Below are 19,254 nucleotides of genomic sequence, written 5' to 3'. Positions count from 1 at the left end.
GCCGAGTAAATAGATACCTAATTTGTCACGCTTTAAAATTGCCCACACCCATGGAATGGCGCCAACTTTGGTACTTAAAAATCTCCATAGGCTTAAATTTTTTTTTTTTTTTTTTACAGGTTACCAGTTTAGAGTTACAGAGGAGGTCTAGTGCTAGAATTGTTGCTCTCGCTCCAACGCATGTGGCATTACCTCACATGTGTGGTTTGAACGGCGTTTACATAAGTGGGCGTTCGCTTCTGAGCATGAGCTAATGGGGAGAGGGGTGTTTTAAAAAAAAAAAAAAAATCTTTTTTTTTTTGCTTAATTTTGTTATACACTTTTTGAAAAAAAATAACATTTTTTTTATCAATTTTATTCCTATTACAAGGAATGTAAACATCCCATGTAATAGGAATAGTGTGTGACAGGTCCTCTTTATGGAGAGATGCGGGTACAATAAGACCCCACATCTCTCCGCCAGGCTGAAAAGCATGAGATTGTAAAAAAAAAAAAAAAATTGCGATCTCATGCTTTCAGCCGCGATTGCAGCTTTGTTTACTTCCGGGTACTCGGGTGTGACGTCATAACGTCGTGCCCGGGCCTCAGACAGTCATAGAGATGACCATCTAGTCACCGGAAATCTCTATTCTCCCCATCTGGCGGCGGCCGATTCGTTCTCCCGGCCCTCGGGAGCATGGCATGGGAGAGCCCGGAGAAGCGCCAGGAGGACCCCCCCTCCCACCGCCTATAAGAACGATCAAGCGGCGGAACCATTTAATTTGCATAGGGTCCCCCCTAACATCCACCCATATGTGCGGCAGCAGAAGGATGGATTTTAATACCCACATATGCATTGATGGGTGGCTGATGTTTCTCTGCGCACTCCCAGCACAGAGACTGAGCTGCTGAAGACAACTGTTGGTCCCCACTAATAATCAGTAGCAGGCAGAACCAGCTCCTGATCATGTGACCACTGTGACAGGTAACGTGAACAGCCAATCTTTTTCTACCCTGGTGTTCAGAACTTTTGAAGAGACACCGGGGCGGGTGTAAAAGGGTTAAAGTGCATACCAGACCCCTATCTAGGAGAAGTTGATAGGACACAGACAGCTGGCCGGCACCACACACTTGGGTGGTAGGATGCAAGTAGCTGCCAGCATTCTAAGTTCAAGAAGTGGTCATTTAGTAGCAGTACAACTGCTGCAGTGGGTGGGAGAACAAGGTAAACCTAGACTTTAGCTTGCATGTTTGGCTAAATGCAGACTGTAAAATTCTGGTCAAATTCCACGTGTGTTCAAACTCAAATCTTTAGTGGCCACAGGCAGAGTTAGGAATTATGGCACAGATATCTCACTAGTCCTCAAAGATATGACACCAGTGGGCCACCAAGGACACCTGACTATTACTAAGAGATCAGTTTCTCTTGGACTGTTCTTTTAATATACATGCAAATGTGTGCAACCAATCCTCTGCTTTTAACATACTAAGTTAGACAGTTGAATTCGGCTTGCAGTTTGGTTGGTAAGTTCGAGCCTGGTTATTACGCTATACAACTTTACTTATTTACCTATACATACTGTTTACATCAACACGCATCTCATTTAAAGTCCCAACCCTTTCTCTTTTTCGTTTTTAATATACATGGGATAATTATCTATCTATCTATAGTGTACTTTGTGAACCTCTCTCTATGGCAGTATGTAACATTACAACATGACATACGGCAGATATGTATGGAAACAATATGTTGGAGGTCTGTACACATTGACACTCCTCACTATGACCTTTGCACTAATAACAGTTACATTCACCGGGGCAGCAAGGAAACAATTACACAACAGCAATTACTACACAAGTACCTAGGAAGTTTGAAGAGAGATCATGGAACAAAGGGCCGACACAGGCAAAGGATCTCACTGGAATACCAAGTACAAGTCAGGAGGTATGAGACAAACTCCCTGAATATACACTATATTGTCAAAAGTATTGGGACACCTGCCTTTACACACACATGCATGCATGCATTTTAATGGCATCCGAGTCTTAGTCCGTAGGGTTCAATATTGATTTGGCCTACCCTTTGCAGCTAAACCAGCTTCAACTCTTCTGGGAATGCTGTCCACACGGTTTAGGAGTGTGTCTATGGGAATGTTCATTCCAGAAGCGCATTGTGAGGTCAGGCACTGATGTTGGACAATAAGGCCTGGCTCGCAGTCTCCGCTCAAATTCATCCCAAAGGTGTTCTATTGTATTGAGGTCAGGACTCTGTGCAGGCCAGTCAAGTCCCTAAACCTCAAGCTCACTCATCCCATGTCTTTACGACATGGGATGAGTGAGCATGATGACGCAAACGGAAATGTGAAACGCGTAGAGGCTGCTGGGAGATATTCGTCATTTCCGGGCAAACGAAAATGAGGGTTGAGGCACACGCCATTAGAGAAAAACATAGCGGCGAATACGACGACATTACCCACCCTGCATACACGGCTGGATCAGCTTGGTGCTGGTGCAATGGCACCATAAAATGTGAGTTTGTAAGCTGTTGTTTTTAACTTTTTAATAAACGGCAACATACTATGCCATGATGGCTATCCATTTGGTCACACTGCTTGGAAAGGCTGCTGATTGACCTATTGTTACAGAGTGGTTATCCTGTAATGAACCAAAGGCGCACAAGCATTTCTAGATGGTGACTGGCCATTTTTATTGGGTGGAGGTGGAAGCACTAAGCTACGAAATAAGAACAGCATTGGAAAGGAGTGATCACTTACTAAGGACATTCATTTTGCCTATTTCTTTGCACCTTGCACTTTATTTGATTTATGGACCTATTGGAATAAGTTGGATGATATCATATATACATTTGTTTGTCCTATATATATTTTGCACTTGCACTTTGTTGATTTAATTATTGACAACTGGTTATTAATATTGCACAAATTTTTGCATCTGCACTTTGTTGAGACGTGTTGATAATGTTGCACATTTCATACACAATTTTTTTACATAATATTTGCATCGGTCTGTTCACCATAGCACGGATTTTAGGGTATACCATATTGATTGAAAAAAGTGGTATTGGGAGTATTATTTGTAAGGATTTCTCACAACAAATAGATTTATTTATTCTAAATAAAGTCCTCTTTATATGTTTATCATAATATGAGGTGATCCACAGTTCATTGTATATTACCAGGATGTGTTATGTGGGGGAGGGGTGGATTTCTCACTTTTTATACTGTGGATCACCTCATATTATGATAAACATAACATAACATATGGTTAAATTGCGATACTCTGCGGAAACCATTTGGGGTCTGAGACAATTCGCAACAATATTACCTGCCGTCACCAAAAAAGCCTTAAAATCAGATCAACTTTTGAGAATCGATCGACGATCGATCATCAAAAATTTCAACCATTCAACACAGCTCAAGCACATATCATGTGCGTTGCTTAACACTAGATCAGCAGTTAAACACCGATCAGAAATCCATGATTTCTTACTACAAAACGATCTAGACTGCCTCTTCATTACAGAAAGTTGGCTGTCAGACGATTGCAACACCATTCTTGGAGAACTGGTACCAGCAAATTATCATATCCTAACGGAAAATAGAATAGGGCAAAGAGGAGGAGGCCTGGCGGTGATTCATAAGTCTCATATTGCAATCACTAAACCGGTCCTTCAAAATCCTCTACCTTTTATGGAAACCCTCACGCTTCAACTTCAAGCTCACTCGCAGGAGACCGTTCACATTCTCCTCTGCTATAGGCCCCCTGGGCCAAAATCGCATTTGATTTCAGCATTAACGGAGTTCATATCCACTTACTCCCTTAACAGCAATCATCTTTTGCTGCTCGGGGATTTCAATTTGTGGGCCAACTCCTCACAGGATCCCATCGCGGATGCCTGCATCGACCACCTGGAAGGGTTAGGTCTTCAGCAACTTATATGCGGACCCACGCATGCTTCAGGTCACACTCTCGACCTAATTTTCAGACAAAATCTGAAAATAAACATTCTGGGTATTGAACCTTTGCCATGGACAGACCACCATGCAATTAGCTTCATAATTCCCAGAATTCCACTAGTCATGAAAGTACCCATGCCGGTGACAATACACTGGGCTAGATCTCAGAGGAAGCTCCACTCGGAACTCTTCAGATCTACCCTGGGAAACCGAATTGGGGCTATTCCTCCTCAGCTAGCAGCCTCAGATACACTGGATGCCATAAATGCAGCTCTGTTACAGTCAGCCGACTTAGCAGCACCAAAGCGCAAAGTCCGCAGCCGGGCAAAAAAGTCCAGCTGGTTCAATAACCAGCTGTCGCTATTGAAGCAAGAGCGCAGAAGGGCGGAAGCCGCCTGGATAAGAAGTCCTTCAGAAGACCGCCTCAACTTCTACAAAGCAGTAACTACACGATATCACAAGGAAATTTTCAAAGCCAAGAAACTTCACTTTTCCACGGTGATTAACAGCGCAATGAATCGCCCACGTGAACTCTTCAAGATGGTCACCCAGACCATGAATCCGGGATGTCTTGAAGTCCCCACTTCAGACACCCAAGAGTTCTGCAATGAACTATCGGATTTCTTCATCAACAAAATTGAAAAAATTCGGGTAAGTATTCGGCAAAACAATACTCCACTCAGCCCCCTCTTCAATCAAAACACCGACGGAACGCCTCTACAATCAACTAAGTTCACTTTGGAACCCATCTCCATTGATACCACAAAAAAATTCATTGGTGCGCTGCGCAACAGCACAGCACCCAATGACATCATTCCCACCAAGCTACTGAAGGAATGTGCCGACATCCTGGCGCCTCCGATCACACAGCTTATAAATCAGTCATTTAAGGAAGGCATAGTGCCTTCCCTGCTGAAAGAGGGCACAATCCTGCCGATCTTGAAAAAACCTAATTTGGATCCTATGGACCCAACTCACCGCCGTCCCATAACAGGTCTAAATGCTCTGTCCAAGATAATGGAGAAAGTGGTGGTAAATCAGCTGCAACAGCATCTGGATACCCACAACCTACTCGATCCATTTCAATCCGGGTTCCGTCCCGGACACGGGACGGAAACGGCCTTACTGAAAATATGGGATGATGCGCTCGAGGCCGCAGACGAAGGAGAATCGTGTCTCCTGGTTCTGCTGGACCTAAGCGCAGCCTTTGACACAGTAGACCATAAATTGCTACTGAGACGACTAACAGAAGTCGCCGGAGTCTCAGAAGATGCCTTACCATGGTTCTCCTCTTTTCTCGGAAACCGTTCACAAACAGTGAAACTGGGATCTTTCACGTCAGAAAAACGCGCGGTGCCATGTGGGGTCCCCCAAGGATCCCCCCTATCACCGGTGCTGTTCAATATCTATCTTCGTCCTCTCTTTGATATTATCAGTAGCCAAGAACTACTCTATCACTCTTATGCAGACGACACGCAGTTGTACTTTCGCATCTGCCAAAAAAAGGATCATCATCTCAGATTAGAGAAATGTCTCTCTTCAATAGAAAACTGGATGACTAAGAGTTATCTCAAACTCAATAGCGCTAAAACAGAACTCTTTATGTTCAATGCCAGTCGGAAGAGTCAACCGACAACAAACTGGACACCTTCGCCCATCCTGGGTCAGACCATCTCCCCTAGCTCCAAAGTCAGAAGTCTAGGAGTCACGTTTGACACCTTCATGACAATGGACGCACAAATAGGGTCAGTAGTCAGCGGGACGCACCATTTGATGCGCCTTCTACGCAGACTTATTCCATTTATTCCCAAAGAAGACATAGCAGTCGTGGTGGGAACAATCGTGAATTCCAGACTGGACTATGCAAATGCCCTTTACCTCGGGCTCCCCAAGTACCAAATCGCTTGTCTTCAAGTCGTACAGAATACGGCCGCTAGACTTGTGACTGGGAAAAAATCTTGGGAATCAATCTCACCTTCGCTGAGATCCCTTCACTGGTTGCCAGTGAAAGACAGAATTGCATTCAAAGCACTCTGCCTGACACATAAGTGCATCCATGGGAAGGCTCCTAGATATCTATGCGACAAGATCAAACCGCACAATTGCAACCGCATTCTGCGATCCACCGACCAAAATCTGGTCAAGGTTCCTAAAACCAAATACAAGTCCAAAGGAGAAAGAAGGTTTGCTTTTCAGGGCCCCAGGCTTTGGAATGCTTTACCAACCAGCATTCGGTTGGAGCAAAACCACCTGTCTTTCAGAAGGCAGATAAAAACCCTGCTTTTCTGATAGGCATGAGACACTAACATCAAGCGCCCAGAGGCGATTCAGTTCGCATGTGCCGCGCTATATAAATTTTTCATTCATTCATTCATTCATTCATTCATTCATTCATTCATTCATTCATAAACATGTCCCAGCTAGATATGTAAATAACCTGTCTAACCTGGAAGTCTGTTCATTTTCACTGAACAATAAAAGAGGATTGCTCAGAGCTGGATTAACTCTGTGTGGCAAGACTGGGCACAGATGATAGAAAATCTTATACTCTACATTGTGACATAAAAAAAAAAAAAAAATTGGGGTTTACATCCACTTTAACTAAAATTCTTAGCTATGATCATCTGTCTGCATGGAGGATATACAGTACAGTATACCGTTCATAGGAGATGCCAACTGTCCCGGATTTGCAGGGACACTCCCACATCTTGGCTGTCTGTCCCACAGATGCAGGGCTCTGAGCAATGTCACATCCTCACTGCATCTACCTCAACAGTGCCCACTGCCTGACAAGTTTGTACACTGTTCCTCCGTCCTCTACCATACTTACTCTGCCAGCATTTCAAGGTGTACAGCCAGCAGGAACAAACAACAAAAGGAATAGAACGCACGCAGGGATAACCACCCCATTCAGCTAAAGCTGGCCACATATTATACAATATTCTTGCACAATTTTCCTTTAGGATTTACCAAAACCATATAATATGAGGTAAAACATAAACATGTTTAATTTGTATCCAGTCAGGCAGGCCCTTGCACTACATAGTTGAAGGTAACTCTAAAAGGAAATTGAATAAGAAAATGGTATAATGTATGACCAGCATAAGGGTGGAGATGGGTGCAACAATGCAAGAGACTGCAGGTGAGCTGTGGACAATGAATTCAGGGGTGCAGCAGACAAAGTGTTCTGAAGTTCAGGCGAGCTGTGGAGAAGGGGTTTAGTGGTGCAGGCGAGCTGTGGAGAAGGGGTTTAGTGGTGCAGGCGAGCTGTGGAGAAGGGGTTTAGTGGTGCAGGCGAGCTGTGGAGAAGGGGTTTAGTGGTGCAGGCGAGCTGTGGAGAAGGGGTTTAGTGGTGCTGGGGAGAAGGGGTTTAGTGGTGCTGGGGAGAAGGGGTTTAGTGGTGCAGGCGAGCTGTGAAGAAGGGGTTTAGTGGTGCAGGCGAGCTGTGAAGAAGGGGTTTAGTGGTGCAGGCGAGCTGTGGAGAAGGGGTTTAGTGGTGCAGGCGAGCTGTGGAGAAGGGGTTTAGTGGTGCAGGCGAGCTGTGGAGAAGGGGTTTAGTGGTGCAGGCGATCTGTGGAGAAGGGGTTTAGTGGTGCAGGCGATCTGTGGAGAAGGGGTTTAGTGGTGCAGGCGAGCTGTGGAGAAGGGGTTTAGTGGTGCAGGCGATCTGTGGAGAAGGGGTTTAGTGGTGCAGGCGATCTGTGGAGAAGGGGTTTAGTGGTGCAGGCGATCTGTGGAGAAGGGGTTTAGTGGTGCAGGCGATCTGTGGAGAAGGGGTTTAGTGGTGCAGGCGAGCTGTGGAGAAGGGGTTTAGTGGTGCTGGGGAGAAGGGGTTTAGTGGTGCTGGGGAGAAGGGGTTTAGTGGTGCAGGCGAGCTGTGAAGAAGGGGTTTAGTGGTGCAGGCGAGCTGTGAAGAAGGGGTTTAGTGGTGCTGTGAAGAAGGGGTTTAGTGGTGCAGGCGAGCTGTGAAGAAGGGGTTTAGTGGTGCAGGCGAGCTGTGAAGAAGGGGTTTAGTGGTGCAGGCGAGCTGGGGAGAAGGGATTTAGTGGTGCAGGCGAGCTGGGGAGAAGGGGTTTAGTGGTGCAGGCGAGCTGTGGAGAAGGGGTTTAGTGGTGCAGGCGAGCTGTGGAAAAGGGGTTTACCTTTCAGCGTACCACATTTTTTCTTCTCGATCACCTAAAGGTCTCCCTCCAAACTATTTTTAAATGTCGACAACAAAAATGCATATGTATAATATTCAAAAATATACACACACACACACACACACACACAGTTGTGCTCATAAGTTTACATACCCTGTCAGAATTTATGATTTCTTGGCCATTTTTCAGAAAAACATTTTTCGCTCATGGTTAGTATTTGGCTGAAGCCATTTATTATTAATCAACTGTGTTTACTCTTTTAAAATCATAATCGCAACAGAATCTACCCAAATGGCCTTGATCAAAAAGGTATTTACATACCCTGGTTATTTTGGCCTGATCACATCCTCACCTGTGATCTGTTTGCTTGTAATGTGTGCGTGTATACTGTATGTATGTATGTATGTATGTATAAAAGATCAATGAGTTTCTGGACTTCTGACAGACCCTTGCATCTTTCATCTAGTACTACACAGACGTTTCTGGATTCTTAGTCATGGAGAAAGCAAAAGAATCGCTCCTATTAAAACGGTTCCATTGAATAGAGCGGATCGCAACTTGTCAGCCGCCAGGTTGCCCGTGTGAACCGGCTCTTACAGTGTAAATTTACTGTCCCCTCAAAATAATGTCTAAACCGCTGGGAACAACAAAACACCCCTAAGTGAAAATGTCAGAAATTGGGCCTAAAGTGTTAATATTTTTGTGTGGCCACCATTATTTTCCAGCACTGCCTTAAGCCTCTTGGGCATGGAGTTCACCAGAGCTTCACAGGCTGCCACTGGAATCCTCTTCTAAACCTCCATGACGACCAGTGTTGCCAACCTACCAGATTGAAATTTACTGGCACGACACCCGAAATTTACTGGCACAGCCACGTTTTTAGTGGCATTTCACAAAAGTTACTAAATTACATTTTTAGATGCAAATTTCAGTATTTAGGCTACAAACACGTATATATAAAATAAAAATATATATAAAAAAAAAAAGAAATAAAATAATATAAAAAAATCTTTTTTTTTTATAAAAAAAAGGGGGGTTGCCACCCGGGGCTCTGGGGATCTCCAGGCCCCCTGTACCCCTAAAAAAAAAAAAAAAAAAAAATTATATATATATATATATATATATATATATATATATATATATATATATATATATATATATATATATATATATATATATATATATATATATATATAAAAAAAAAGGGGGGTTGCCATCCGGGGCCCTGGGGGCCCTTTAATAAAAAAATTTATATTTAAAAAAAAATATTTTTTTTTAATAAAAAATAAATAAATAAAAGAGTTGCTGCCATCTGGGGCCCTGTGGGCCTCCGGGCCCCTGGGGACCTCCGGACCCCTAAAAAAAAATGTATTCTTTTTTTTTCTTTAAAGGGGGTTGCCATCCGGGCCTCTGGGGACCTCCGGGCCCCTTACAGGTGTACTGCCTGTACCTCCCTGATGGCGGCCCTGGTTCCGACGAGCGGGAGTGGAGGTGGAGGGTGGAGCTCCGCTTTAAGTTTTGGGAAACCAGTGGTAACTATGGACAACAGACTCTAGAAGAACAACATTTTATTTCTGCCAGCAAAAAGACACTCTGTCCCATTAACACCAAGAGACGAAGTGTGCCCTTTATGGGTGGTTAAACTTTTAAATCAACAGTTACTAATGCCGCGTACACACGGTCGTTTTTTGTGATGAAATAAAACAACGTTTTTCATCATGAAAAAAAACGAAGTTTTTCTAACTTCATCATAAAAAAACGACGTTGACCACACATCATCGTTTTCTGAAAATGCTCTAGCAAAGCGCGGTTACGTACAACGGCACTCTGTTCCATTCAAGCTCCCGTCTCATAACTTGCTTCTGAGCATGCGCGGGTTTAAAACGTCGTTTTAGCCCACACACGATAATTTTTTATGACAAATGATCTATGATAGAAATTATAAAGCCTTCATTGAGCAAACTTACAAAATAGGCGGGGGATCAAATAATTATTTTCCCCAATGTATAATATAAATTATATATTTTCTCATACACACACACATACATATATATATCATGAGCAAAGAGAAAATTGCTGATACATATGGAAAAAGCAGGTACTGTATTAGCTTAAACTCAAAGTGCAAAGGTTGCACTTCTTGGAAAATGAGGTTATGCATTCTGCCTCCACGTGTTGGTCCCGCAGCAATCAATTGCTGATTAAGCCTGTTGATTTCCAGGCTGTTGGCCCTGGTTCACATTGGTGCGTTTTGACTTGTCAGATCGGCAGCAATGGCACCGTCCTAATAGATGCAACGCTGCATTTGCACATGCTCAGCTTGGTGTGTATTGCCAGAGAGTTTTTTTACTTTGTTGGGAGAGTGCATGTGATCAGCACAGGGCCAATCAGCACTGTCCACATAGAGGGTCAGGGATCATGCAGCCTCATAGTGTTTCAGCAAAAAGCTCTTTAAAGCGGATGTCAACTGAAAAAAAAAAATATTAAAAGCCAGCAGCTACAAATACTGTAGCTGCTGACTTATAATATCAGCACACTTACCTGTCCTGGAGTCCAGCGCCGTCCGCAGCAAAGGACGAGCGATCGCTCGTCACTCTGCTGCCCCCACCGCCATCCACGGTAATGGAACCAGGAAGTGAATCGCTCTGACTTCACTGCCCGGTTCCAGGTTCTTTAGACAGGTATCTGCACCCCCCTCCCCCTGGAAGGGAGGATAATAAGCCCCTGTCAGTTAATTTTTAACCATCCCTGTCCCATTGCAGAGATTTCTTTTCACTTCCTGCCCCATAGCCAAAACAGGAAGTGAGAGGAAATCTATACAAATTAAGGGAATCCAATGCCCGCCCCCCCAGGCCCTAAGAACTAGTGTCCCCACCTGAAAATTTAGGGCGTGTTTTAAACAGAAAGGGGTATGACCTTGACAGGAAGGGGTGGGTCATATTTAAATTAGGGGGTGCACAAGTTTAGTCAGGGCTAGGGCAGCACAAAACCTAAATACACTACTGCCGTACGCACTGCGGGAGCTTCGTTCTTTATTTTAGCGGTTTACAAACGCTTTAAAGCCACTCTCTCAATTCCAGTTGAGAGCTGTGACATTAGTGAACTAACTTGCTACCAGCGACATCTTTGTCGGCTTCTTCTTGGTTCAGGATCTTTAGTCATCTTGATTGGCCAGGATGACGTAGCCTCCATTAACGCACATGAAAGTTAGTGATTGTAAATGATCACCTTGTAAAACAATCCATCCAGTTTCAAATTGAAATGAAAGTCAAACATTTGTGTATAGATATATGAATTAAAAAAAAAAAATAATAAATGAGATATATAGATTAGAGGTTGACCGATATATCGGCCGATATTTGGCCGTTTTGGAGAAATCGTCATCGCCCGATTTTTCTCCAAATTTGGCCGATATTTAACATGGCCACTAGCGGTGGGACAGACACCGCTCTCTGGTGTCTGTACTACGGTGGGGTGGGGGTCTGTACTGAGGAGGGGGGTGGGTGTCTATCCTGAAGGGAGGAGGTCTGTTGTACTGAGGGTGGTGACACTATATTTTTTTTGCACCAGTGCCCCCTGACAGTGCCAATAAGTGCCACTTGCCGTCCAGTACCATCTGCCAATGCCAATGCCACCTATCCAGTGCCAACATCCAGTGCCACCATCTATCCAGTGCCACCATCCAGTGCCAATACCAGTGCCACCTTCTATCCAGTGCCAATACCAGTGCCACCTTCTATCCAGTGCCAATACCAGTGCCACCATCCAGTGCCAATACCAGTGCCACCATCCATCCAGTGCCAATACCAGTGCCACCATCTATCCAGTGCCAATACCAGTGCCACCATCCAGTGCCAATACCAGTGCCACCATCCAGTGCCAATATCAGTGCCACCTTCTATCCAGTGCCACCATCCAGTGCCAATACCAGTGCCACCTTCTATCCAGTGCCACCATCCAGTGCCACCTTCCATCCAGTGCCACCTGCCAGTGCCAACTAAAGCCATCAGTGCCACCTGCCAGTGCCAACCAGTGCCATCTGCCAGTGCTAACTATTGCCATCCAGTGCCAATTAGTGCCACCTGCCAGTCAGTGCCAACCAGTGCCACTTGCCAGTGTCACCTGTTAGTGTCAGTGCCACGTGCCATCTGCCAGTGCCAACCAGTGCCATCTGCCAATCAGTGCCACCTGCCAGTGTCAATTAGTGCCACCTGCCAATCAGTGCCATCTGCTAGTACCATCTTTCAGTGCCATCCAGTGCAACCTGCCAGTGCCAATAAGTGCCACCTGCCAATCAGTGCCTTCTGCTGGTGCCAATTAGTGGCATCCAGTGCCACCAAAAAAATAAAAATCGGCCTAAAATATCGGCCGCATAAATCGGCATCATATATCGGCCATCGGCCGCCCCGATTTCTAAATATCGGCATCGGCCAGAGAAAAACCCATATCGGTCGACCTCTAATATAGATACATATATCCCCCCATGCCCTCTGTTCTCAAGTCATGCAATTGTAGCTCAGTATACATTGTAAATAGAAGGAAGGCAAGAATCTGCTTTACATTTTTAAAGGCTGGAAGGAAAAAAAAAAAAAAAGGGAGATCGTAAAAACGTATCTCTCCTGCCATCTGTACAACGCTGCTTCACTGAATTGAATCATCAACTGAAGCGTCTTTAAAAAAAAAAAAAAAACACCCCTGAGAGTGTCAGTGATCAGTGGTGCTTTCCACCGACCCCCTATGTCAATACAGGACACTGCAGTGATTTTGGAAGCAGGTGGAACCACTGAGTGCAACGGGGGACGAGGGGGTCTGTTGTGTGCCTACAGGTACATTGACAGACCATACAAAGTAAAGGAAGCGCCTTACACAAAACACAGACACACGCATGTTGAAGTGCACTGCGTTGTGGTGAATTGCTCTTCTATTTATGCCTTTTCGACAAAACAAAAAGTAAAATTTCCAGTTGGATTTCATTCTAGATAAAATTTTGGCCATCTTCAGATTTCATAATCTGACACCAACAAAAAATAAAAGAACAGAGGACAGTCTGTATTTACGATATAAACATTTATTCTCTGCTTTCATGCAGTTTATCATAAAACCGACTCTGTTGGGAGCACTTCAACCGTGTCCGTCACCGATAAACCTGCCTCATCCTGGATCAGTCTTTGTGCCAATATTTACTTTGAGAAATTATTGCTTTGCCAGCTATAAAATGGATAAGGAGCCTCTTCGTATTTACTCACAATTATCCCGCTGTGAGACCAATGAAAGCAATTACCAACCAGCTGGAAATCCATATACATCACCAGCTACTGTAACGTTCCTGCTGCGAGAAAGGAAATCATCTAAGCAGTCAATTCAAAAAGACCATACACCAGGATTTCTGCAAGCTGTACTGTTTGTGCTGCCCTCAGCAATAGAAGACTCGTTGGTCACTTTGATGTTCTTGTTTAAAGCGGAGGTCCGCCAAAATTTTTTTTTTTTTTAAAAGTCAGCAGCTATATATACTGCGGCTGCTGACTTTTAAAATAAGGACACTTACCTGTCCAGGGTGCCCGCGATGTTGGCAACCCAAAGCCGAGCGATCTCTCGGGTGCTGCCGCCGCAAACTCTCAACTGTTGGGACTAGTGCCAGCACTCTATCACCAGGGTTGAAGATTCTGGTCTTGGCAGACTGATTATAAACCTGGGCCTCCTGGGCTTGCTCCATATGTTCCCGTACGAGCCGCATGACAGTGGAAATCCTATCTTTACAATCACTTTAACATGCTTTTGAGCGTCTTGTCAGTGGCGTCACTAGGGTTGGTGTCACCCGGTGCGGTAAAACATGGTGTCACCCCACAAGCAGGCAGCGCACGGGGCGCACCCCAAATCAGCCCCTATAAATGATAGTATAAGGCAGTATAGTGGCAGGTTAGGGTAGTATAGAGTGGTATAGTGGCAGGTTGGTGTAGTGGGGTGGTATAGGACAGGTTAAGGTGGTATAGGGCATGTTGGGGTGATATAGGGTAGTTTGGGGTGGAATAGGGCAAGTTAGGGTTGCATAGGGCAGGTTGGGGTGGTATAGTGCAAGTTAGGGTGGCATAGGGCAAGTTGGGATGGCATGGGAAAGGTTGGGGTGGTACAGGGCAAGTTAAGGTGGCATTGGGCAGGTTGGGGTGGTATAGGGCAAGTTATGGTGGCATAGGGAAGATTAGGGTGGCACAGGGCAAGTTGGGGTGGCACAGGGCAGGCTGGGGGTGGTACAGGGCAGGCTGGGGGTGGTACAGGGCAGGCTGGGGTGGTACAGGGCAGGCTGGGGTGGTACAGGGCAGGCTGGGCATGTCAGCTTAAAAAAAAAAAAAAAAAAAAAACACACGGGATGGTGTCACCCCTCTAGCGGGTGTCACCCGGTGCGGACCGCACCCCCCTAGCAACGCCTCTGCGTCTTGTTAAATCTCTCCACAAGACCATCAGTTTGGGGGTGGTAGACAGAGGTACGGAGATAGGAGATTTTGAACAACTTACACGATTCTTTAGCGTCTCTGGACATAAATGGGGTGGTGGCGCAGAATATTGACACTCTGGGCATGACTCACAATATTCTTTGACATCTGCATGTAACCCAGGCCAAAAGAATCTATGGGTTATTCTCTCCTTAGTTTCTCTATACCCAGGTGTCCACCCATTATGAACCACTAGTTGCTCTACCTCCTCCGCCCCTTGCTGTACCACTTGACACAGTAAGTTAGAAACGATACCCCTATATTAGGTTCAACAGGTTCCCCATCCATCATTTTAACATTTTCTTTCGCTCTATTGAGTGTGGAGTCTTAGTTGTTCCGTACAAAAATTCCAAGTCAGGCACCACATTCTGCCCACTCTATTGCCGCTTACAGATGATCGGAAATTCCAACAACAAAACCGTGGATTTTTTTCCGACAGATGTTGGCTCAAACTTCTTGCATACAAACGGTTGCACAAATGTTGTCGGAAATTCCGAACGCCAAGAACGTGATAACGTACAAGACATGCAACAGCACTATTCAAGGTAAGTTCAATACTTAGTAGAAGTTTAGTAAAAGACGATTCGCGTTTTTCAGCCTCGTGCTTTTCAGTCCGTTACAGCGTGACGAACGCTAGTTTTACCAGACAGAGCGCTTCAGTCTCGTACTTGATTCAGAGCATGCGTGGAATTTTGTGCGTCGGAATTGGCTACACACGATTGGAATTTCCGACAGCAAATGTCCGATGAAGCCTACACACGGTCGGATTTTCCGACAACAAGCTCTCATCGAACATTTTTTGTCGGAAATTCTGACCGTGTGTACGCAGCATTACTATTAGCGTCAGAGATCATTTCTTGTTCATTATCCTCAAGCTTGGGGCTGGATTCCAGCTCCTCCTGCTCCCCAGCCATTATAGAAAAGGAAAAAAGATCTACCCCTTCCTTGGACACACCAACAGTTTCCTTTTCAAATGTATTAAGAGGTCCAAGCTATTCAATTCATATCAAATTAGGCAGCAATCCCCCTAATATAGGGGGATAGAAGATCTAAAGGAGATCCTATAGGCAGCCCATAGAGGGTGCAAATTTCTTTCGTGCAACCACGGGTTGCAGGAAAGAAATTTTAACGATTCCTCCATCAAACACAGACAGTGCTGACAGGGGAATCCCTCCTGCCGAGCGATTGTCTTGAAGACACTTGCGATAATCCGAAGCGAATTGGGCAGGCTGGTTGTACCCAAGTTGATCGATAAATCAACTTGGTACATTAAGTCTGCCCATTAATGGTGCGAATCTCAGGCGGTTCCTGCTAAATCAGCTGGGATATGAACCGTGTAAGGCCAGCTTTAGACCTAGCAACAACTAAGCTGTGCACGTTTGATTTGACACTTAATGAATTGGTTGTTTGAGTTTGTCCTCACATTACATTGTTTTGGTACTTCTAAAAAGGAGAATGTACAATTTCTGTACAGATTGTATAGTGCAGGCATGTCCAAAGTCCGGCCTGTTTGTTTGGACATGTATATCTTTTGTGGCCCCCGACGATCTCACAGCGCCGGGGCCACAAACATGTATATGCCTTAGGACAGAGGGGAGGCGGGACGAGTGCCGTACACACACAGGAGAATTTCCTGTGTACGGGCAGCCTCTGTAATAGGAAGTCCCGTCTCCGGCGCTACCATTGGACGACTGTTCTGTCCATCAAAGGAGGCGGGACTTTCTATTAAAGAGGCCGCCGTGTAAACAGGACATTTTCCTGTAGGTAATCTTTGCCGCTCGCGAGTGCATTCCTGGCAATGGTGGGTGCATTCCTGGCAACGGTGAGGCTACATTCCTGGCAACGGTGAGGCTACATTCCTGGCAACGGTGGATCTGCAGATGGGCACCGACCCTTATTTTGCTTCACAGTTCTTTATTTAAAATGGAAAAAAAAATCCTGAAACTTCGCTCATAAAGTGAAGGTGCATGTTATACGCCAATAAATACAGTATATCCAAATAATACGCCCGAAAATGGTCGGCCCTCACGCACGTTCACTTCATCAAATCTGGCCCTCTTTGATAAAAGTTTGGACACCCCTATATATAGTGTATGGGCAGGTTGGGTATTTTACCATCCAGATAATTACTCAAATTCACCTTAAGCCCACGTTGGGCTCTTTTCAACAATGGCACCATCGGCGCCGCACCCATTCCCAAAAGTAGTTCCTGTACTACTTTTGGCGACTTTGGGGGTGATCTGAATAGATATCTGTGCATGAACCCGAAGTCGGAATGCATTGCCTGTTTAAAATTGTGTGAGTTTCAACCCTGCATCAGTGTGAACCCAGGCTATAGCCAAGTTGACACCTATGTGTTTTGCAGTGCAGATTTGCACTACATTCTATTTAGCATTAATTGGGTCACGTTTACATCTATGCCGTATCTGCCAGTGGTGTTTTTTTTTTTTCCTTTTACACATTTAGTGCATTTTTGGCTCCATAGATTTCAATGGAATTGCATTAAAAACACATGAACATTTTTTTGGTGTGCTTCCCTGCATGACAACAGACACCTCCTCCTATCAACATTAACACATCACAAAACTCACAAAATACATAAAAAAAAAAAAAATACAACATGCACCAGAAAAGAGGCCTCAAAAAACGCATTAACTGCACATGCAAAGAAGTAAACTTACAAGAAAAACAGAAATGGAAGGCGCACACACCTAGTGCATTCCCAGAGATAAATTTAATAAGAAGACATTTTTGTATAAAAGTGGGTACTCACAAAATGCAACTGACATAAGGCCATGGACATGCACAGAACACGGGGTACACTAATGCGTTTCAGGGGCGCACCCCCTTTCTCGGAGATAAAGCCTAGCTCTGAGGAAGGGGCCGTGCCCCTGAAACACGCTAGCTGTATGTCCGTGGCCTTTTGTCAGTTGCATGTTGCGATTACCCACTTTTATACAAAAACATTTTTTTTCATTAAAAAGATTTATCTCTGGGAATGCACTAGGTGTGCGCGTCTTCCATTTCTGTTTTTCTTGTAGTTCCTTTCGGATTACCCCATCTGAGGAAGGCAGCACCCACCTAGTTCTAGGATGCCATGCATACCTTTCACACCATCTGTTACTCCTCACTAAGGATGAGCTCTGGCGTGTTCGCATAGTACACGTGCAGAGCCCGCCAGGAAGGGTGCACGGCGCTGCGCTGCGCTAATCAATCAGGGAGAAATTGTCCCGATGCTCGGCTGCAGGGATCGTGAAATGTCTCCCTGGCTGTTATTAGCGCAGCGCTGTGCAGACTTCCTGGCGGGCTCTGCACGTGTTCTATGCGAACACGCCAGAGCTCATCCTTACTCCTCACCTTGAAAAACCTCTTAGCGCTGGAAGTGACTGTGTTCATAGATGTAAACTTAAGTGATGGCAAACCTTGGCACCCCAGATGTTTTGGAACTACATTTCCCATGATGCTCACCTACACTGCAGAATGCATGAGCATCATGGGAAATGTAGTTCCAAAACATCTGGGGTGCCAAGCTTCGCCATCACTAGCCTAGGGGCTCGTTGCACACAGAGGAACTTTTTGGCCTTAACAATAGTTGAGTTTATTTCTGTGCCAGGGACACACAGTTGTCACATCCAGCCAATCAGAATAATCAATGGCTGTATGTGGGTTCGCAGTGCTATTTGTATAAACCTGTATAGGCATCCAACACTAGACCCAGCCATCATACATACAGGGGTGCACAGTGTAGGCATATTTACACACATAGTAACATAAACTTGGTATCCCGGGCAGGGGAATACAATTACTTTGCAATTACTCTGTCAAATATTGTAGGACCCCCTAACTTAATAAAAAAAAAAGTGTACTGGCCCTTTAAGTAATAAAATAATCACAGATGTGTCAGCACCTGCACTATTACCTGTGTACTGGTGACACACCTACACTCTGTCCGGATTGTCCTCATGGTGTCACACACACAGCTGTGTCTCCTATCCAATCACAGTGTCTTATCCTTGCACTCACCCTCTTGCTCCCCATTCTCCGGCTCCCGGTGTGCAGTCAGGGGACCGCCGTGTAAACATGGACTGGACTTTCTCCGGATGGCGGCTCTCCTGAACTGATCGGAGCTCATACTGCAGCCGATGGGGACACTCCGTCCTGCTCAGCTCACTTCTCCGCTGGGTGACAGTCCGTACAGATCCCCCGGTCCCGGAGGAGCTCTAATACTCCATATAGACGGGACGGCAGATCATGGAACGGTTCGTACAGACGTCTCAGGCTGGGGGGCGTGACAGTACAGGAGGCCCCGCCCACTCCTGGCCCCTCCCTCACCTGGGGACCGACTCACCTGGGCTCCCCCCAGCGCACACATCACACAGGAGGTTACTATAGAGATGGGAGGTTATTATAGATCACCAATCACACTTCTCCCTGCATCTCCTTACATTTCCACATCTTATTATACATGACATTATGATATATTATTGTATCTGCAATGCTGCCGGATTTCTCTTTATTCTGGAATCTGTTAGTGAAAATTCAGCTGATAGGTTCCCACTAGGGCTGCTGCGTAATCAGTCATTGGTCGGTGGGCATTATTAATGCGTTTTTCCAGGGCCGCCATCAGGGGGGTACAGGCAGTATACCTGTAAGGGGTCCGGAGGTTCC

The 19,254-nt window shown here is 45.3% G+C and overlaps 1 protein-coding gene across 1 annotated transcript in view; it reads right to left on the bottom strand.

Moving 5' to 3' along the window:
• FGD4 (FYVE, RhoGEF and PH domain containing 4) overlaps positions 1–18,886 on the bottom strand; it is a 199,529-nt gene extending 180,643 nt beyond the window's left edge. The window contains exon 1 of the mRNA XM_040345761.1: positions 18,610–18,886. Within this exon, the coding sequence (XP_040201695.1) occupies positions 18,610–18,718 (109 nt within the window). The 5' untranslated portion in view covers positions 18,719–18,886. The remainder of the gene's footprint in view (positions 1–18,609) is intronic.
• Between the last annotated feature and the right edge of the window lie 368 nt (positions 18,887–19,254).

The sequence above is a fragment of the Rana temporaria genome, chromosome 3 (genome assembly GCF_905171775.1).
Source record: "Rana temporaria chromosome 3, aRanTem1.1, whole genome shotgun sequence".
Classification (NCBI taxonomy): domain Eukaryota; kingdom Metazoa; phylum Chordata; class Amphibia; order Anura; family Ranidae; genus Rana; species Rana temporaria.
Note: the sequence above shows the minus strand (reverse complement) of the source record. Positions and strands in the feature narration are given on the sequence as shown.